The following is a 22,694-nucleotide window of genomic DNA, read 5'->3' as shown; positions in this document are numbered from 1 at the left end:
ATAAAATGTGGTATATGTATACCATGGAGTATACTACTCAACCATAAAAATCAATGGTGAACTAGCACCTCTTATAGTTCCATTTTTAAGTGGAAGCCCAGATTAGAACTACCTGATTTAGCTTAACCGAAGGCATATGGATCAGCGGTAGCATAGATTCTCTGCTCCTGCTGATTGGCAGTTCACACAGCATCTGGCCTGTTAGCAGACACTCAATAATACATTGTTTTTTTACTTAAATAAATGAATTTCAGACATATGTGTTATCTAGCAAATATAGTTTAAAAATACATTAACCTCATTTCTGACTACATATTCAGGAGGGTGTACGTCATTTGTACCATATGCAATTGTTATATCCCAGGCATCAATGAGGCCCACATTGAGATCCTGGAAAATGTCCTTTATGGCAAGATATTGAATGTACCCATGAAAGTCACTAAAGCGCTCCACGTCATTGTGCATCTCCCTGATGTTTTCTTCTTTGATGACAACCATAGTGTCTGGGCTTCTCAGAAGAAGACGCTGAACAGCCTTGTGGACATTGAGGACCCTTCGGATAAAAACATCAATGGGGAAGGGTCTGAAATGCTGGCCCAGAGAAATAATGATGACAGTATTTTTTTCTCCTCCAATTCTGTCAATGGCCCGGGCTATGTATTCAATCTCTTTGACTGAATAGGTTATTGATCCAATCAAGGGGTAACCATGTTTTTGCCACTGGATGTTGATATTCCTATCCAAGTCCACAGCAAGTTGGTGTGGCAGTTTTCCGGACTCATGCAGATCCACTGACTTCAGTGCTGATGACGAATAGCAATCCCAAAACAAAAGGAGAATAAAGTTACCAAGATTGACTAGTCATAAACTAGGAGAAAAGATTTGATCTTTATAATTAAACTAATCATGTCTGATTTATTATAGGCTTACATGAGGGGATGGGTTTGAAAATTATTTGAACAGTCAAAAGTATTATACAAATTTAAGAAATTATGTATGCTCCCTTTTAGAATCATGTGGAATCAAACACACTAGAGATGGTAAGGTATTGAGGTAGCTTCACTAGAGGTGAATAATACCTATTATTTTTGTACATTTTGTTAACTGTAGACTAAGCTCATTTGATGATGGAGAAAGGAACTCATTGATGGTCTTTACATTTAAAAAAAATAAGAAAAACAGTTAAACCTATTTCCCCAAATACTGTGTAAATTCCCTTAAGACTGAGATTGTATTCCTTCCTTTTGTGTTTCTTTCACATATGCCTGGAAATTGAGTACATCATCTATAGTAATAATAGCATTACCGCTCATTTGTGAAGTCCCTTACAGTTTACAAAGCATTCATTTAGACTGATATATCCTTTCACCTCAAAGATCCCTATATACATATTTAATTCCCATGTTATAGGAAAGAAAACCCAGAGAGGAAATGACTTGCCCAAGATTACACAGTTAGTGACAGAGTCAGCATTTACACTTGAAGTTCCTCCCAATTCTTGTGAAAAGAGTCTACCTATTCTTGACACTTCTGAAAGTAAGCACAATATGCGTAGAATAAAATGAAGTCTTTCTGTTTTTTGTCATATCAATGAGAACCTTATCAGAATGACAGAGCCAGCTGCTTTGTAGCTAGAATTTCTGAGGGAAATGTGTAGAAAAGGACCACTGAAGCTTTGTAACATGGACCATCTTATTATAGAAGTAGAGGGCTGCATTTCAAGTCTTAACCCAGTGTGGTTGGAAAACAGATTGGCTGGAGGAAAATGGCAGAACTATTTTTTTTCTTCACTCCACTTCTAACTTATTTCAGTTTTCTTGTCCAAAGCACACGCTGGCCATAGAATTTAACAATATGTACAACAGATGTTTTCCTACCACAATTTTAAAGACGAGTTGAGGAGGGCAGGTAACTCAATAACTCAGTATTTTATGACTTAAGAAACCCACCATTATAGAATGTGATACTAAAGGTTATCACTAGACCCTTAATTTTGCAGATGAGGAAACTGAGGTCTCAAGGAGTGTAGTCAGTTACCAGAGGTCACAGTTTAAAAACCTTCCCTTCTGTTGAGAATCCTCCTTATAACATAGAACCAAGGCCCTACCAATTTCCCCATTTTTTTCAGATCAACTTTCCTTCTAAGTTTGAGATCACGAGTGACCTCATAGCAGGAAGGCCAGGACGAGGCCATAGCCTCTGCATTGTTCTCAGTGATGAGAGTCAGGGCCCGGGGACACAGAGGGGCAGGCAGTGATGGTTCTAGATGAGATTGCTAAGGTCTACTAGTGGCTTCTGAGTTATTACTGGTGCACTCTCTTCATTTAGTAAATAGAACAACTGGACTAGGATTCTAGCCTGACTCTGGCATTAATTATTAGTGATAATAATTGCAATAGCTATTATTTTGGGAGCACTTTCTATGAACCCATGTGCCTTATAATGTGTTAAATACTTTATATCCATTACTTCATTCAGTCTTCAAAACAAAGATCAGGTACTATTATTAGTCCTACTTGATTGATGAGGAAAATGAGGGAGGGAAAATAAATAACATGCCCAAAGTCATTGTTTTTAAGTGGCACAGTCTAGGTCTATTAGACCCCAAAGCCCATGCTTTTAACTATAGTGCCTACCTGATGCGAAGTCACTACCTTGTTCCTGGCATCTGTCCTCTCAGATAATGATAATAGATAATACTTGACACCAAAGAGAACTTATTTTGTAATAAATAGTATTCTGATGTATTGTGTATATTACCTTACTTTACCAGGGGGGTACTCTTTTTGTCTCTAGTTGACAGATGAGGATACTGAGGGATGGAATGGTTTTGTAACTTGTTCAAGATCACCCAGATAGGAGGAATCAGGTTTTGAACCCAGCTCATCTGAATCTAGACTCCACACCCTTAATCATCATGCCAACTAAGAAGATGGACAATTAAATATCTTAAGTTATCTTTGGCTCCATTAATAATTTTCTGAGCATGCTAGGTACATACTAAAGTGTGAATTCTGTAGGGGTAGGGATGGAATAAACCTTTTTCTACACTGGCTCCCTCCCAGTCAATAAATGTGTTCTTTTAATGGAAAGATAACAATGTCGTATGGAAAAATTTGGTGTGTTGTGATTAAGAAATATGAAAAAGAAGACAAATTTCCCATATTCCTTTCTCCCCTTGAAATGAAAAAGAATTTTCTGAAAGGGATATGAGTAATAGCTTAGACTGAGGCATACTCCTGATACTGGTTTTGAAGTATTCCATCCACTGGCGGACTGTGGAATCTCCCAGTAGATATATGGATTTTCCTCTCAGGCATTTGTTCATTTCGACTGTAGCCAAACTACAGGAGGCAGGGTTCCATGTGTTTTTCCAGACATGCCCACTGGGGATTGTGGACGTCATTCCAGGCTTGCATTTCTCTTTCATTGGCACTGTTTCGTCTGCCAAAGAATCAGCAAGATAGGATCTTCTAAAATATCACATTGTCCATCAGTATTTATTAGAGCCTTCTGTCTTTTCTAAATATTCTCTTAATAGGGGATGGGGGTGGTGGTAGTGGTAGAAAAGCCTTATTAGTGTATCCTCTTAGTGGAATAGCTATTTTTTAGTAAACTTTTTCTCTGATGTGAATTTCCTAAATGATATCCATTAATGTTCGTTATAAGAGCACATGCTTCCTCCCAGAAAAAATGGTCTTTTGGGTAAAATTTAAGTATTTGTGAGCCTTCCTATGAAAGTAATCAATTCTTGCATAGTAATGGAAGCTCAATTATCCCATCATTTTAGCCCACTTTACCCCTGGCACTCTGTTATAGTGTCTTAAATGCCACCATCAAACTGTGACTTTAAGTTAAATACAGATAATATAAAAGAAATTAATAACTAGTTTGGCCTGGGAACTGGTCAATTGAATGTATATGGCTATAAGCCAGAGAAAATACTGGGGGCCCAAGATGGGCCAGGTATTAACCCCTTAGTCACTGGTTTATAAATAGTCTGGGAATCTGAGGGGCTTAAGTGCCTAGGATGGTGAGGAACCCATGGTGGGTTTGGGGCAGTGATTATTCATCAACTAAGGGAAGTAGTTTCATATTTTAATTGGGATAGTATACCTATGTATGTGGGGTGAAAAATAACATTTATACATCTAGGTACATATTTACACTTCAGTATGGATTAGCGATTAGCAAGCTTTTAATGTTGAACTTACAGAGACATAAAAGTGCTTGCCTTAAATCATTTTAGATATGAATTTCCTAGGTTGCTTAGAGTCAAATAAATTGAAGAGAAATTAGTAAATATAAGTGTGGAAGTTCTATTTCATATGCTCAAAATTGTTTAAAAGGTGGCAAAGACCAGGAAAGGGGAATTGTAGTGAGTTGACTGACTCCTAGATGGCAGGTTGGAAACTTCCAAAAGATGATTCTTGGGCTGGTAGTGGCAGTGACGTGGAGAGGGCTGGGGTGGAGGAGGTAAGAACTAGGTGTAGAATTGGGAGAGGGTTTTAATGCTTAAAGGTTGTTGTGTAAAATGGGCAGGTAATCCATTGCCTGATGAGTAGACTGATGATGAGAGTTACAGTTACTGTAAGAGGTTTATTATATCCCAGTGATTCCAATTATTGCCTCCCCTAAGTAACTGGTCTCTTGGCCCACCTTAAACAAGCCAGATGATCAGACTGCTCAGAGGACTGAAACAGTGAACAAGTCTAGCAGAAAGAGGAAACCCTTTTAATGGGCTTAGAACTAACCACCATCCACCAAACACAGGAGCACTTACTGTTACATTTGGAGACACTAATCACATTGAAGTTTTCCATAATCTCTACACCCACATTTGACCTTAAAGAGACAAATACAGAAATTAATCTTCAGGTGACCCCAAATCAGGAAACAGTCAAGAAGGCAGATTATGCAGTGCTTCAGTTCTTTGTGACACGCCAATTACTGTGCCCATACTTTCAGGCCATTTAGTAAATTTCCATTTCTTTGCCTAATATTCCATGGGATACAGTTACCCAGAAGGTGTGACGGATGATTTATTGAGATGCAGAAAGAATATATTAGTGCACACACACATACCCAGGTGGGTATTTCTCATTCTCGTTTAGTTTTTATTCTGCCTATATTTTTATTTCATTCATAAGAATTAAATATCCAAAAAGTTTGGGGACTGCTAGAGAGTAGGCACTGTCCCCAAATGAATTCACAGGTCCTTTCCCAAAAGGCTCTTATTAAAGAGTGCCAGAGTTGATATGCTGATAGGACTTTCCTGTCAATTGACATATCATTATATTTGCCCTGGTAGTCTCCAGAAATAATGATTTACCTTTCAAAGAGGCTCTTTTCTTGTTTGCTAAGATAAGAAACATCCTTGTTCTTGGAATGCATGTAGGTGAGTGTAGCACAGGGCATGTGTTGAGGCCTCACACAATAAAAGGCTTCTTGGTCTTGAGCATCCAGGTACTGGCACAGTTCAGCACTTGAGTTTAAAACCAGGGCACAATCAGTGTTGACCTGGGAGGCGCCACTGGAAAACTGGCCGGTGAAGATTACCCTGTCGTACCCTTGGTTCCTTGCCCTCCAGAGAGCCGACACCCCTTCGCTGGGGTGGATGAGCAGGACAGACAGGGAGACTTGGCCCTCCCAGAACAGAGTGAAGCTGACAAGGTAGGTGCCGTTGTTGAAGTCGGTCACCTTTCCTGAAGCTCCTGCCTTCAGGGCTGGAGAGGACATCCTGGCCCTCAGGAAATCCCCGCCATATTGCTTCCTGCGTCCCAAGTGGTCCCTGGCCTCTAGCAGGACGTCTAGCTGGTCTCCCCTGCAGTAGGTGTGTCGAGGGTTGAGGATGGTGGCTGTGCTGTGTGCGGCGCTGGTGGTGGTGTTCACGTGGGCGAAAGGTCTGGGGGGGATCTGCTGGTCTATTTTCTCCATGATTGCCTTTATTCTCAGCTCAGTCTCTGTTGCTGAAATTACTGGACACAGGGATGCTTCAGGCCATGAGGCCTTTGTGATAAGATTCCACTGATGGAGGGAGATGGGCAAGTTGAGTGCAGTCCATAACTGAAAGGGCGAGAAATAGAATGGAGACCATAGAAAATGTTACTGTTTAATGTTGTAATTTTTGGTGAGTTAGCCAATATTTGTGTTTTATAGAATAAGAGAAGTACAAAATTAAGTGAGACTGAGATTTTATGATCATATGTGTTTCATAGACAAAACACTTTTCTTTAGAAAATTTGTTGGCGTAACTCCACCTCTCACTGGCTAACCTTTTTTGGAAGAGCAATTTAACCCCAAAGAGCCCTAGGATCTTTTTCCTTAAAATGATGGTGAAAAAATCTACTTTATAGGACAATTATGAAGACCAAATGAGAAAATGTTTTTTGACTGCATAGTAGAGAATAAATGCTTATTATTGTATTATTTTTTATCTTAAAACTAAAATTTCATCAAAAATGTTTAATCCCAGACAAATAAAAGCCAAGGGAGTTCATCACCACCAGACCTGTCTTATAAGAAATGCTAAAGGGAATTCTTCAAGCTGAAAGAAAAATATGCTATGTAGTATCACAAAAACATATGAATGTATAAAACTCACTAATAAAAGTCAGTACACAGTCAAATTCAGAATACCCTAATACTCTAATAGTGATATGTAAATCACTTATATCTTTAATATGAAGGTTAAAAGACAAAGCTATTAAAAACAGTAGTAGCTACAAAAATTTTTAAGGGATACACAATATAAAAAGATATAAATTATGACATCAAATATTTTAAATGTGGGAGGAGTGGAGTAAAAGTGTAGAGATTATTTTTATGCAAAGTTAAATTATCAGCTTAAAATAGCCCATTTAACGGTAAGTTTTTTTTGTAAGCCTCATGGTAACCACAAAGGAAAAAAAACCTATAGCAGATACACGAAAGATAAAAGGTGAGGAATCAAAACATAACACTAAGGAAAATCAATCACAAAGAAAGCAAGAGAGGAAGAAAGGAACAAAGGATGGACAAAACAACCAAAAAAACAATTAACAAAATGGCAGTAGATCCTTATTTATTAATAATTACTTTGAATGTAAATGGATTAAATTCTCCAATCAAAAGACATAGAGGGACTACATAGATTAAAAAATAAAACAAACAAGGTCCAACTATAAGTTTAGTCTACAAGAGACTCACTTCACCTGTAAGGACACACACAGACTGAAATGGAAAGGATATTCCATGCAAATGGAAACCAAAACACAGGAGGAGTAGCTATACTGTTATCAGGTAAAATAGACATTAAGTCCAAAATGTGAAAAGAGACAAAGAACATCATTATATAATGATAAAGGGGTCAATTCACTATTAGAGCACCTAAATATATACCGCAAATACTAATAGATTTGAAAGGAGAAATAGTAATACAATGACGGTAGGGGACTTCAGTACCCATTTTCATCACTGGACAGATCATCCAGACAGGAAATCAATAAGGAAACATTGGCCTTAAACTGTCCTTTAGACCAATGGATCTCACAGACATATATGGAACATTCCATGCAGCAACATCCAAATACACATTCTTCTTAAGTGTACTCAGAACACTCTGGAGGACAGATCATATGTTAGGCCACAGAACAAGTCCTAACAAATTTAAGAAGATTGAACTAATATCGAGTATCTTTTCAGACTATAATGGTATGAAACCAGAAATGAATAATAGAAGAAATTTTAGAAAATTCACAAGTACACGCAAATTAAATAACCTGCTCCAGTTGTACTGTACAAAGAAGAAATTAAAGGGGAGATTAAAACAAATATCTTAAGGCAAATGAAAATGGACACACAACATACCAAAATGCCCAGGATGCAGAAAAGTTTTGGGAGGGAATTTTATAGCAATATGTGCATACATCAAAAAAGAAAAAAGATCTCAAATAAAAAGCCTAATGTTACACACCAAGGAGCTAGAAAAATAAGAACAAACTAGCCTAAAGTTAGCAGAAGAAAGGGCATAATAAATATCAGAGCAGAAATAAATAAAACAGAGGCTAGAAAAACAATAGAAAAGATCAGTGAAACTAAGTGTTGCTTTTTGAAAATATAAACAGAACTGAAAAACTTTTAGCTAGAGTAAGAAAGAGAGAAGACTTAAAATCAGAAATGAAAGAAGAGACATTACAATTGATGCCACAAAAATACAAAGGAACATAAGAGACTACCATGGACAGTTATATACTGACAAATTGGATAAACTATAGGAAATGGACACATGTAACCGAACCCATTATATTAAGTGAAGTATCCCAAGAATGGAAAAACAAGCATCACATGTACTCACCAGAAAATTGGTTTCCTTGATCATCACCTAAATACAAATCTGGAAACGACACCAATTGGACATCAGACTGAGGTGGGGGGTGGGGGAGGTGATGGGGGTATGCCTACACAATGAGTGCATTGCGCACCATTTGGGGAGTGGTAACACTTGAAGGTGCTGACTCGGGAAAGGGGGGGTGGGGAAAAAAATATGAAACTATTGTTTTTAACTTGCACTGTTCACTTAATAATTTATCATGAATATTTCCCATATTATTTCATATCATTGTACAAGAAATAATGTATACATTATGAGGACATACTGTATCTAACAAGATATACTGTTAGACTCTTTGATTCTGTAAAATTAAATAAAAAAAAAAAAGAAAAAAAAAAAAAGAAATAGAAAATCTTAACAGACCAGTTAAAAAACAGGAGACTGAATCAGTAATAAAAAGTCTCCCACCAATGAAAAGCCCAGGACGTGATGGCTTCTTTGCTGAATCCTACCAAACATATAAAGAACTAAGTCCTTCTCAAACTCTACCAAAAAAATTGAAAAGGAGGGAATTCTTCAAAACTCATTTTACAAGGTAAGCATTACATTGATATCAAAGCCAGAAAAGGACACTAGAAGAAAAGAAAATTTTAGACCAATATTCCTGATGAACATAGATGTAAAAATTCTTAACAAAATACTAGCAAACTGAATTCAATAGTGAATTAAAAGGATCATTCCCCATAATCAAGCAAGATTTGTGCCAGGGATGCAAGGACGGTTCAATATACACCAATCTATAACTGCTATGTCTCACATTAACAGAATAAAGGACAAAACCCATATGATCATCTAAATAGATGCAGAAAAAGCATTTGACAAACTTCAACATCCATTCATGATAACTCTCAGCAAATCAAGCATAGAAGGTGTTTTGGAAAAACTTTCAAACTGTGTTTTTTCCATGTTCTCACACCAACACAACCATCAACACAGAAGATTTCTATGACCAAATGTGTGGGTTCCCCTCCCCCACCACACACACACTGCAGTGTCCTGTAATTCAATTCTAACATTATCTACCTGGAGATAGCATCAGATCCTACGGGTTGAGGGCTCAGTCCCCAAGACTTCCCCTGCTTCAGGCACCAGTTGCAAGTTAAGCCTCCAGAACTTCTGAGCAACTGGTTTCAAGTTGGGGTTCCCATGACCTCTTCTTTGGGTTCAAGTTATTTGCTGGAACATCTCACAAAACTCAGAGAAACACTTACATTTAAAGGCTTATGATGAAGGATATTACAAAGCATGCAGATGAAGAGATGCATAAGGTGAGGTATAGGGGAAGGGGCACGGAGCTTGCATACCCTTTCTGGGCATGACACCCACTAGGAACCTCCATGTATTCAGCTATCCAGAAGCTCTCTGAACCCTGTCCTTTTGGGTTTTTATGGAGGCTTCATTACATAGGCATCATTGATTAAATCATTGGCTATTGGTGATTAACTTGACCTTTATAACCCTTCTCCCCCACCAACCCCTGAGGTTGAGAGTTGGGACTGAAAGTCTGAATCCTGCAATAATGCCTTTGTCTTCCCTGTGACTGGCTCCATCCTGAAGCTATTAGAATACATTACCTTAGAATACAAAAAGCACTTTGGAAGTTCCAGGGATTTTAGGAACTGTATGCCAGGAAACAGGGATGAAGACCAAATATGTATTTCATAATATCCCAGAAGGAATGTACATCAAAACAATAAAGCCTGTATGTGACAAACCACAGCTAATATCACACATAATGGTGAAAAGTTGAAAGCTTTTCCTCTGACATCAGGAATAAGATAAGGATGCTCACTCTCACCACTTCTGTTCAACATAGTACTGGAAGTCCTAGCCAGAACAATTAGGCAAGAGAAAGAAATAAAGGACATCCAAATTGGAAAATAAAAACTTAAATTGTGTCTGTTTGCTGACTGCATGTCCTTATGTATAGAAAACCCTGAAGACTCCACCAAAAAAACCTGTTAGAACTGATAAACGAATTCAATAAAGTTGCAGAATATAAAATCAACATACAAAATCAGTAGGATTTCTACACACTAATAACAAACTGTCAGAACAAGAACTGAAGAAAATAATTCCATTTACAATAGCTACCCAAAATTAAATACTTAGTTACACTTCCAAGGAGGTGAAAGACCTGTACACTCAAAACTATAAAACACTGATGAAAGAAACTGAAAAATATATAAATAAATGGAAAGATATCCCATGCCCATGGATTGGAATACTTAATATATTTAAAATGTCCATACTATGCAAAGTAATCTATAGCCTCAATGCAATCACTATCAAAATTCCAATGGTATTTTTCACAGAAGAAAAAAAAATTCCTAAAATTTATATAGACCCACAAAAGACCACAAATATCCAAAACAATCTTAGCAAAATAATAAACCTGGAGACATCACACGACCTGAATTAATAATATACCACGAAGCTATAGTAAACAAAACAGCATGATACTGGCATAAAACAGACACATAGACCAACAGAATAGAAAGCCCAGAAATAAATAAAAGTCAATTGATCTTTGACAAAGGTGCCAAGAACATATGATGGAGAAAGAACACAATAGTGTTGGGGCAACTGAATATCCACATGCAGAAGAATGTAGTTGGACTTTATATTATACTTTCTACAAAAATTAACTCAAAATAGATTAAAGACTTAAATGTAAGACCTGAAACCCTAAAACTACTAGAAAAGAACACAGGAGAAAAAGCTCCATAGCACCAGTCTGGGCAATGATATTTTGGATATAAATACAAAAGCACAGGCAATAAAAACAAAACTAGACAAATGGGACTACATCAAACTAAAAAGATTCTGTATGGCCAAGGAAATAATCAGTGGACTGAAGAGACAACCTACAGAATGGGAGAAAATATTTGCAAACTATACATCTGACAAGAGGTTAATATCTCAAATATATAAGGAACTCAATAGCAATAAAACAAATAACTTGATTAAAAAATGGCAAAGGATTTAAATAGGCATTCCTCCCTCCCCAAATACATACAAATGATCAACAGGTATATGAAAAAATGTTGGACATCACTAATCATCAAGGAAATGCAAATTAAAACCACAATGAGATACCACCTTACCCCTGTCAGAATGGCTTTTATAAAAAAGACAAAAGACAACAAGTGTTGCAAAAATATGGAGAAAAGGAAACCCTTGTATACTGTTGGTAGAAATGTAAATTAGTGCAGCCATTATGAAAAACAATAGCAAGGTTCTTCAAAAAATTAAAAATAGCACTACCACATGATCCAGCAATCACACTAATGGGTATATATGCAAAGGAAATGAAATCCGTATGTCAAAAAGATATCTGCACTTCTATATTCCTTGCAATGTTACTCATCATTCAGTAGCTGAGATATGGAAACAACCTAAGTATTCATCAACAGATGAATGGCTGAAGAAATGTGGTATATATACACAATGGAATGCTATTTAATCTTTAAAAAGAAGGAAATCCTTTCATTTGCTACAACATGGATGAACCTGGAGGACATTATGTTAAGTTAATAAGCCAGTAACAAAAAATTAATACCACCTTATCTCACTTATATGTGGAATTTAAAGAAGTTGAATTCATAGAAATAGAGTAGAATGGTAGTTACCAGTGGCTGGGAGAAGGGTTAGGGAGATGTTGGTCAAAGGATACAAAATTGAGGAGATGTTGGTCAAAGATGTTGAGGAGGAAGAAGTTCAAGAGATCTATTGTCTATTCTGGCAAGTACATTTAATAATAATTTATTATATTCTTAAAAATTACTAAAAGAGATTTACCACACATACACAAAAATAATAAGTATGTGAGGTAATGTGTATGTTAATTAGCATGATTTAGCTATTCCAAAATGTATGCATATTTCAAAACAACATGTACACAATAGATATATACAATTTCATTTGTATATTAAAATTAATTTAAAAAAGAAAAAAATGTTTATAATGCATGGTGCTTTATTTTTTCTATTTCATTTTTATGCTTTGCTTGAACATTCTTTGATATGTTAGTATTTGTCAGAATGTTTTTAACACAGGGTATATAAAAACATAGATTTGTAAAAATATTTATTTATTTTTTTATAAAATAGCATTGATTTATTATTATAAATGAGAAAATGCTGAAACTGTATAGGAAATAAAGTCAGCCATTTTCATGCCTATCATTGACAATTACTGCTAACATTTTGATGAATTTCTTATTTCTTGTACACTACTTTACATGATAGTGAACAAATTAAATTTTGATTTTTAAACAGCATCATTAAAAACCCTTTACCTTATGTCAAAGTCCTAAATAATATTCCAGCCTACAGATATAGCTTAATATTTTACCTGGTTCCAATTTTTTTGACATTTATTGCTTTCAGATTTTTTCTACTATAGACAATTCTGTAAAGAACATCTTTTTTTATAAATCTTTCTTTGCAATTCAAGAAATTTGCTGAGAATCTCAGAAATAGAATTATTGGTAATGTGTGGTGAATATTATTAAAGGTTTTGATACATACTTTGAAATTATTTGCCAAAGATATGGTACCAATTAATATCCAGACCAGCAGTGCATGAGAATTCTAGTCTTACTGCATGCTCACAACACCAAGTAGCTTATTTTTAGAGATCAGTCAAAACCTGGCTCATCCACTGATTAGCTGTATGACCTTCATCAAGTTTCTTAACCTTTATGTGAATTTATTTCATTATCTAAATATTGGGTCATATAAGTAAATACCTCATGTGGTTATTGTGAGGATTAATGGGCTAACATATGGAAAGCATTTAGGATAGTACTTGGCACATCCTAAGTGATTGTTATTACTATCTCTGTTATTTGATAATTAAAAGTGTTTTTATTAGAAATATTTTAACATGTCAAATAATAAAACAGTAATAAGATGACTCATTAGTATTAATCATTAATCAGAATTTCCTATAAAGACGGAATAGCTTGTATTGGGCCAACTCTCTTGTAGATAATAATGATAAGCTCTGGAAAAAAAAATTAACAAAAAACCACTAAAAGCACTGGAGAGTGAACACAAGCAGACAGAAACTGGAAGAGGATCAATATTTGGAACAATGGACAGCACTGCAGTTGCACTAGAAGAAGTGCTAACTGAAATTCTTCAAGCTGAAGGGAAATTACACTAGATGGGAACACAGATCTTCAGGAAGGAATAAAAAGCATCAGAAATGGTAAATATATGGATAAATATAAAAGACTATGTGTTTCTCTCTTAATTTCTTTAAAATGGATATAATTACTTAAAGTAAATTAAAGTAAAAACCATAAATTTATAATAATACAGAAACTATATCTTAGAGAATGGTGTGGGGTATAGTGGAACTAAATGGCTGAAAGGTTATTACAGATTACATGAAATGGCACATGATTAACTCTAAAAGTTAAGAATGTGTATTGTAATCCCTAGATAAACCACTTCAAAAATAAACAAGCTATAGCCATAAAAGCAATATAGAAACTAAAAGGAAATGGTAAGAATAAAAAATCCGATCAACCCAAAAAGGCAAGAAAAGGAAAAGAGAGGAACAAAAAAACAGAGGAGCCAAACAGAAAACAAATAGTAAAGTAGTGGATCTAAATCTACTCTTATTCATTGAAAACAGGAAGACACCATGACATACAGTAATCAGACTGACCAAAATAATCACCAAAGCGGCCCTCCTACAAGCTGTAAGGTGAAAGAAGCAGGTAACCTACAAAGGAAAACCCATCAGAATAACAGCAGACTTCTCAGCTGAGACCTTACAAGCAAGAAGAGACTGAGGCCCCATTCTCACCCTTCTCAAACAGAATAATGCCCAGTCTAGAATCTTGTACCCTGTAAAACCAAGTTTCTTATATGAAGGAGAAATAAAGATCTTTTCAGACAAGCAAAGACTGAGGGAATTCATCAAGACAAGACGTGCCCTCCAGGAAGTACTCAAAACAGTGTTACACATGGATCAGCACCATAAACACTCACCAACGTAAAATCATCCAAAAGGTAAAGCTCAAAGGCCAGATACCACAGTGGGTCAAGAGAGAAAACAAAGCAACAAAGTTCAACTCAACAGAATGAACAGAAATCTGACCCACTTATCAATTCTCTCAATAAATATGAATGGCTTGAACTGCCCACTAAAGAGACATAAGCTGGCCAAATGGATACATATACACAAGCCAAGTATCTGCTATCTTCAGGAAATACACATACCCCACGAGGATGCATTCAGACTCAGGGTGAAGGGATGCAAAACAATATTTCAAGCAAACAGAAGCCAAAAGAAAGCTGGCATGGCAGTTCTGATTTCAGATAACTTAGTCTTCAAATCAACAAAAGTAATGAAAGACAAAGATGGTCACTATATAATGGCAAAAGGTACAATTCAACAAGAAGACATAACAGTTCTAAATATTTATGCACCTAACTCAGGTGCACCCAGATTTATAAAGCGAATCCTACTTGATCTAACCAAAATGATAAACAGCAACAATGTAATAGCTGGGGATTTCAACACCCCTCTGACAGAACAGGAAAAATCCTCCAAACAGAAAATAAATAAATCAACAATGCACTTAAACAGAACTCTAGAACAAATGGGCCTGCCAGACATTTGCAAAACATTCTACCCCCAAACCACTGAAACAGTGAGGAAGGAAATAGCAGAGGTTGTAAACAGGTGGAAAACCATACCATGCTCATGGGTCGGCAGAATAAGCATTGCTAAAATGTCTGTACTACCCAAAGTGATCTACAGATTCAATGCAATCCCTATTAAAATATGAACATCATTTTTCACAGATCTAGAAAAAATAATGCTGCGCTTTGTATGGAACCAGAGAAGACTCAATATAGCAAAAGAAATCTTAAGCAAAAAGAACAAATTGGTAGGCATCAAGCTACCAGACTTCAAGCTATACTACAAGGCTATAGTAACTAAAACAGCATGGTACTGGCACAAGAACAGAGACATAGACGAGTGGAACAGAACTGAGAACACAGATATAAAATCATCCTCATGTAGCCATCTAATCTTTGACAAGGCAGACAAAAACATACACTGGGGAAAAGAATCCTTATTCAATAAATGGTGCTGGGAAAATCAGATAGCCACATGTAGGAGACTGAAATAGGATTCACACCTTTCACCTCTCATAAAAATCAACTCATGGTTTATAACAGACTTAAATCTAAGGCATGAAACTATAAGAATTCTAGAATAAAATTTCGGAAAAACTCCTATAGACATTGTCCTTAGGCAAAGAATTTATGAAGAAGACCCCAAAGGCAATCACAGCAACAACAAAAATAAATAAATGGGACCTGATCAAATTAAAAAGCTTCTGTGCAGCCAAGGAAACTATCATGAGAGCAAACAGACAACCTACAGAATGGGAGAAAATATTTGCATGTTACACATCCGATAAAGGGCTGATAACTAGAATCTATATAGAACTCAGGAAGATCAGCAAGAAAAAAATCAAATAACCCTATCAAAGAGGAGGCAAAGGACATGAACAGAAACTTTTCAAAAGAAGATAGACTAATGGCCAAGAAACATATGAAAAAATGCTGAACATCTCTAATCATGAGGGAAATGCAAATCAAAACTACAATGAGATATCACTTATCTCCAGTGAGAATGGCCTTTATCAAAAAGTCCCAAAACAATAAATGTTGGTGTGGATGCAGAGAGATAGGAACACTCATACACTGCTGGTGGAACTGCAAACTGGTACAACCTCTGTGGAAAGTAACATGGAGATACCTCAAAGAGCTACAAGTAGAACTACCATTTGATCCAGCAATCCCATTACTGGGCATCTACTCAAAAAAACAAAAGACATTCTATAAAAAGACATCTGCACTAGAATGTTTATAGCAGCACAATTCACAATTGCAAAGATGTGGAAACCACCCAAGTGCCCATGAATACACGAGTGGATTAATAAAATGTTGTATATATATACCATGGAGTTCTACTCAGCCACAAAAAACAATAGTGATCTAGCACCTCTTCTGTTATCCTGGATGGGGCTGGAGCCCATTCTACTAAGTGTAGTATCACAAGAATGGAAAAACAAGCACCACATGTACTCACCATCAAATTGGTATTAACTGATCAACACTTAAGTGTACATATGGTAGTAACATTCGTCGGGTGTTGGGCAGGTGGCAGGAGGAGGAGGGGATGGGTATATACACACCTAATGGGTGCGGTTTTCACTGTCTGGGGGATGGACACGCTTGAAGGTCTGACTCTGGTGGGGCAAAGGCAATATATATAACCTAAACATTTTTACCCCCATAATATATTGAAAATAAATAAATAATTAAATCTACTCTTAATAAGTCCATTAAATATAAATAGACTAAACACTCCATTAAAATGCATAGATAAAAAAGCAAGACCTATTTTCTGTCTACAAGAAATGCAGTTTAAGTATAAAGATGCCTATAGATTGAAAGTAAGTGGATGGAAAATGATGTACCATGTAAGCATAAAAAAGCTAATATTAATATTAAAGTAGACTTTCTGATAAATAATATTATTAGAAATGGAGATGGAGATTTCATAGTCATAAAAGGGTCAATTTTTCAGTAAACATAGCAATCACAAATGTGTATATACCTATATATACATGTGCCTATACATGAAGCAAACATCGATAGGATTAAAGGGAGAAATAGAAAAATCCACAGTCATAATTGGAAATTTTAAAACTTCTCTCAATAGTTGCTGTAGGAACTACTTGAAAAAATGAGTAAGGATTTAGAGGATCTAAATAACATTACAGTAATGTCCTTTAACAATTACACCACATTATCAAATATTTTTATATCATCACAACTTCAAATGAAAAATATGTAATTTTTATTTATTTTACTTTATTTTGAGACAAAGTCTCAGTCTGTTGCCCGGGCTACAGTGCTGTGGCATTAGCCTAGCTTACAGCAACCTCAAACTCCTGGGCTCAAGCGATCCTCCTGCCTCAGCCTCCCGAATAGCTGGGACCACACGCATGTGCCACCATGCTCGACTAATTTTTTCTATATATATTTTTAGTTGTCCAGCTAATATCTTTCTATATGTTTTTAGTAGAGACAGGGTCTCACTCTTGCTCAGGCTGGTCTTGAACTCCTGAGCTCAAATGATCCTCCTGCCTCGGCCTCCCAGAGTGCTAGGATTACAGGCATGAGCCACCACACCCAGCCAGTATGTGATTTTTAGAATGGTAGAATACTTTTCTGTGCACAATATTTTTGGTAGAAATATAATGGGAAAATTGTGATTTAAAATGAGGGACTAAGCACATATTGCAGCCTCAATTTCCCACCATAAAATCCTATAAAAGACAGAAAGGAATCTTATTTTAGGAAATAAGAAGAGATGCCTTAATTTAACCAGAACTTCTGAGAAATTTCCTGAAAAATAAAAGATGAAATTAGATTGAGGAAGAAAATCATAGCTCCAAATGCAAGTAGATGAGAGTTTTGCAAAAGATAGAAGCTTTAGAATAAATATACTTTCTATTCTCAGAGAGATGCTAGATGACATAAATGAATCAATTAGAGAATTTGGAAAGCAAAATTTTGCTGTTCAGTATACAAAAATCAATTGCATTCCTCTATACCAGCAACAAATAATTAGAAAATGTAATTTTAAAAGAACACCATTTACAGACAAAAAATTACAGCAACAGAAAATTATAAAGTACCTGAGTGACATCACGAACATGGCAGAATAGGAAGCTCCTGAATCTCTTTGCTTTCACAGATGCATGAAATAAACATCTTTCCATGGACCAATTCCCTCTGAGTAAGAGTCAGACACCAGTTGGGAGACTCCTACCCACCAGTCAACTGAGAAAAAAATCCACATCAAATGGATAGGAAGAGCTGAGGTGCACGTGGGCAAGGACCCTACTCAGGCACTGTGCCATAAAATTGGGAGAGGAATCCCTAACACCCAGCTTCTCCCTGTGGAGAGGAGGATTTAGGACCCTAACCCTAAGTTTCCCCATGATTGGACTCTTAATTCATCGGCTACAGGAGTGGAAGAGATTGGACACAAGCATGTCTCTCTGGAGTATGGGAAAAAGAGTGGCAGTTTTGTACAAGCATACAAGCACTTCAGGGGCTTTATCAGAAAAGGAGATTAAAAAACACAGCTCTCTGTTTCCTCTAGAAGGGGTTTACAAAACATGCTTCTAGTAGCTACCTGGTGGCCTTACGTCTAAAAAACTTGCATCAGGGAGGTAAAGAGACAGTCAATTATGAACCTGATTCCAGCCTGGGACGAGTTTGCACTCACATCAAACACCTCAACTCTTACAACATCTACCTATGGGACTGCATCGTAAATCTCCTAACTCTGGGAGCAGAAGGGACTCGCATACGTGTGTCTCTCTAGATGGCAGGAAAAAAGCTACATTTTAAAATGGCATGCAAGCACCTCCAGGGATTTCTGGCCCCTGGAGTGATGCTGAGAAGGGGCTCAAAAAATGGAACTCTCAGTTTCTCCCCAGAAGGGGTTTGAAACACACATTTAGAGCCACAATTTTTAAAGCTAATTATTGAAGGACTCCATCCTAAATCCAGTAACTCTGGGAATAGAAGGGACTAGGTATATACAAGGCTTCCTTGATCACAGAACAAAGAGATAGGTTTAAACAGGAATCCAAACACTTCCAGGGGCTACACCTCTTTGGCGCAATGGAGAAAAGGGGCAGGAACATGCAACTCTCACTTTCCCTCTGGAAGGGGCTTACAACACCCACCCCCCACCACACACACCCAGTGGCTACTTGACAGCCTAGTTTCTAAAGAACTTGTATCAGGGCGCTAGCAGGGCAAACAAACAGAGTTTCAGTAGCTGGAGCCAGAGCTTGGCACTTCACGAGACTTCCCCCAGGCTGCTCACCCCAGAAATAAATTTAGGCCTATCCATTCTTTCTGGATGGAGTTGGGCCATGTGCCAAGTGCCACAACTTCCATAGCTCCCACCTACGGGATTGTCTCTTTAATGACCTAGCTTTGGGAGTCAAGGGGGCTTTGCAATCCTGAGTTACCAAAGAACACAGAAAACAAATAGGTGGAGGTAGGAAAAGCTGAGGTGCTGTGGCCCACTCCCAGCAGCTATCTGTCCAGGATGATAAGGTGCAGCCTGAGTGTAAGTACCAGGAGTTGCCATAGATCCTCTCCCTTGCTTAGTGTAGAGAGAATGAGAGATAAACTCTTGCATCCAGCCCCCCCCATCATGAAGATATAAAGAACTGAAAGACACATTCAACACTCCAGTGAATCGTCATGTATAGAAGAACCACCATAAAACTATCAGCAGACTTATCAGCAGAAAGCTTGCAAGCCAGAAGCAGGTGGAATGATATATTCAAAATTCTGAAAGGAAAAGATTGCCAACCAAGAATACTATTACTAGGAATCCTGTTTTTCAAAAACAAAGAGCCAATAAAGATTTTCTCAGACAAACAAAAGCTAAGAGAGTTTGTCACCACTAGGCTTACATTACAAAAAATGCTAAAGTAAGTTCTTCAAGCTGAAGGAAGGTGATGATGCTAATTAGAAACATAAAAACACATGAAAGTATAAAAACTGCTGATAAAAGTAAGAAATGTCAAATTCAAAACACTTTGTTACTGTAATGACAGTGGGTAAATCAATTATATCTCCATCATAAAGGTCAAAAAGCAAAACCATTAAAAACAACTGAAGCAATAATATTTTTTTAAAAGATATAAAGTATGACATCAAAAACGTGCATGGGAGGAGGGAAAGTAAAAGTAGAGAGTTTGTGTATGGGATCAAAATAAAGCTGTTACTAGCTTAAATTAACCTGTTATAAGATGTTTTATGTTAGCCTTAGGGTAACCACAAAACAAAAGCTTATAATAGATAGACTTATTTTTAAAAAAGATAAAATGAAAAGAACCGAAGCATAGCACTGCAGAAAGCCATCAAACCACATAGAAAGAAAGCAAGAGAGAAAGGAACAAAGCATCTACAAAACAATTAGAAAAAAATTAATAAAATAGCAGGAGTATGTCCATACCTATCAATAATAACCTTGAATGTAAATGGATTAAATTCTCCAGTTAAAAGATATGAAGTGGCAGGCAGAACAAGATGGCCAAATAGAACTTTCCAGCTATCATCCCTGTACAGGAACACCAAAATGAATAACCATCCATGCAAGAAAGCACTGTAATAAGAACCAAAAGTCAGGTGAGTGATTATAGTAGCTGGTTTTAACATTGTGTCAAAGAAAGAGGCATTGAAGAGAGTAGAAAAGACACTCCTGCATTGCCTACACCAACCCTCCCCTACCCTCTGGCAGGACCCTACAGAGAGAGAATGTGTGTGCTTGGGGGAGGGAGAGTGAAGTGACTATGGGACTTTGCACTGGAACTCAGGGCTTCCCTATCACAGTGGAACACAACACAGGGTAGAATTTGGCTTAGTATCCATGGAGAGCATTTAGACCAGTCATGGCTAGAGGGGAATCCTCCACCCCAAAGGTAGGAACCTGAGTTCTGGCTGGCTCCATCACCAGCTGATTCTAGTGGCCTGGAGCTTGGAATAAATTTAAAAGGCAGTCAGGCCACAAAGACTGCATCCAAATTGGAAAGGAGGAAGTTAAATTGTCACTGTTTGCAGACGACATGATCTTTTGTTTACAAAAACCTAAATATTCCAGCAAAACTGTTAGAACTGATAAACAAATTCAATAAAGTTGCAGGATACAAAATCAACATACAAAATCAGTAGCACTTCTATATACCAATAGCAAACAATCTAAAAAAAAAATCAAGAAATCAATCCCATTTACAATAGTTACAAAAAATGCCTAGGAATAATTTTAATTAAAAAGATGGAAGATCTCTACAATGAAAACTATCAGACACTAATAAAACAAATTGAAGAGGACACAAAAAATGGAAACGTATTCCATGTTCATGGATTGGAAGAATTAATATTGTTAAAATGTCTATACTAGTCAAAGTGATCTACAGATTCAATGCAATCCCTATAAAAATACCAACTATGTTCTTCGCAGAATTAGGAAAAACAATTCTAAAATTCATATGGAATGACCAAAGACTCACAATAGCCAAAAAAAAAAAAAAAAAATCCTGAGTAAAAAGAACAAAACTGGGGCATCACATTACTTGACTTCAAAATGCACTACAAAAAAAAAAAAAAAAAATGCACTACAAAACTGTGGTAACCAGAACACATGATACTGGCATAAAACCAGACACATAGACCAATGGAACAGAATAGAGAACCCAGAAATAAATCCACATATTTACAGTGAACTGATTTTTGACAAAAGTACCAAGAATATAAAGTGGGGAAAGGAAAGTCTTTTCAATAAATGGTGTTGGAAAAACTGGACGTCCATATGCAGAAGAATGAAACTAGATCCCTGTCTCTTCCCACATACAACAATCAACTAAAAATGGATTGGAGACTTAAATGTAAGACCTCCAACTATGAAAATACTATAAGCAAACTTAGGGAAAATGCTTCAGGACATTGGTCTAGGCAAAGATTGTTTGGATAAGATCTCAAAAGCACAGGCAAGAAAAGCAAAAGCTGTTGAAGCTCTCCTCCTACAATCTATAGTCCTTGTAGTTTGGACTTTCTTACAATAGGTTAGGTATCAAGTAAAAATAAGCTTTTATAAAACACAGAAAGAAAGCATTGCCTACCTTTGTGGCATTTTGGAAAACTGTAAATGTGATCCAGGAGGCTAATACAAACATCAGCACCAGCAGTGGCTTATAATTTGTCATTCTTGTTTTCATGATTAGGATCCTACAAGAGACAATACACACACACACACACACACACACACACACACAGAAGCATATAACAAAACAAAACAGAAAAGAAAATAAATATGGAAATACATTATTTTTTTTATGGCTTCTGATTATTTTTATCCTCAGATAAATTACTCCCAGAACTAAACCTTGGCCCTCCCAGCTGCTCTTGGGTATCTTTTGGCTATCAGTTGTATTATACATTCTACAGAAGAGATACTCCATGGAGTCCACCACGAACTCTAAGAAATTCAGCAGCTACCGGCCTGAAGAATGCAGGGTTGCTCACATGAAGCTGAAGTCTCCAGGCTGTTTGTCACCTTACTAACAGGTTCCTTATTCTCTTAAACACAAAGAACAGACACAAAACACTCCAGCATATACTGACACTGAGAACCACATGATTACAGTGCCCTTTGAATGTAAATTAGTTTTCCAACTTCCTTAATC

At 36.7% G+C, this 22,694-nt stretch overlaps 1 protein-coding gene across 1 annotated transcript; it reads right to left on the bottom strand.

Annotated features, from left to right (window-relative positions):
• Positions 1 to 267: 267 nt before the first annotated feature.
• Positions 268 to 22,226, bottom strand: LOC138383807 (NXPE family member 4-like). The gene is made up of 5 exons (XM_069468890.1): positions 22,131 to 22,226; positions 5,333 to 6,066; positions 4,784 to 4,845; positions 3,238 to 3,444; positions 268 to 803 (listed from the first exon to the last, which is right to left on the bottom strand). Exons 1-5 carry the CDS (start codon positions 22,224 to 22,226, stop codon positions 268 to 270), a joined length of 1,635 nt encoding a protein of 544 aa, XP_069324991.1.
• Positions 22,227 to 22,694: the final 468 nt, after the last annotated feature.

The sequence above is a fragment of the Eulemur rufifrons genome, chromosome 6 (assembly GCF_041146395.1).
Source record: "Eulemur rufifrons isolate Redbay chromosome 6, OSU_ERuf_1, whole genome shotgun sequence".
NCBI classification, from domain to species: Eukaryota; Metazoa; Chordata; class Mammalia; order Primates; family Lemuridae; genus Eulemur; species Eulemur rufifrons.
The sequence above is the reverse complement of the archived record's forward strand: the minus strand, read 5'-3'. Positions and strand labels throughout refer to the sequence as shown.

Coding starts and splice junctions, on each gene's coding strand:
- LOC138383807 (XM_069468890.1), bottom strand. CDS start 22,226: ATGAAAACAAGAATGACAAATTATAAGCCACTGCTGGTGCTGATGTTT. Junction 3,445..4,783: donor TAGTGTCTCCAAATGTAACA/GTAAGTGCTCCT, acceptor ATTCTTTGGCAG/ACGAAACAGTGCCAATGAAA. Junction 804..3,237: donor CTTCAAAACCAGTATCAGGA/GTATGCCTCAGT, acceptor ATTCGTCATCAG/CACTGAAGTCAGTGGATCTG.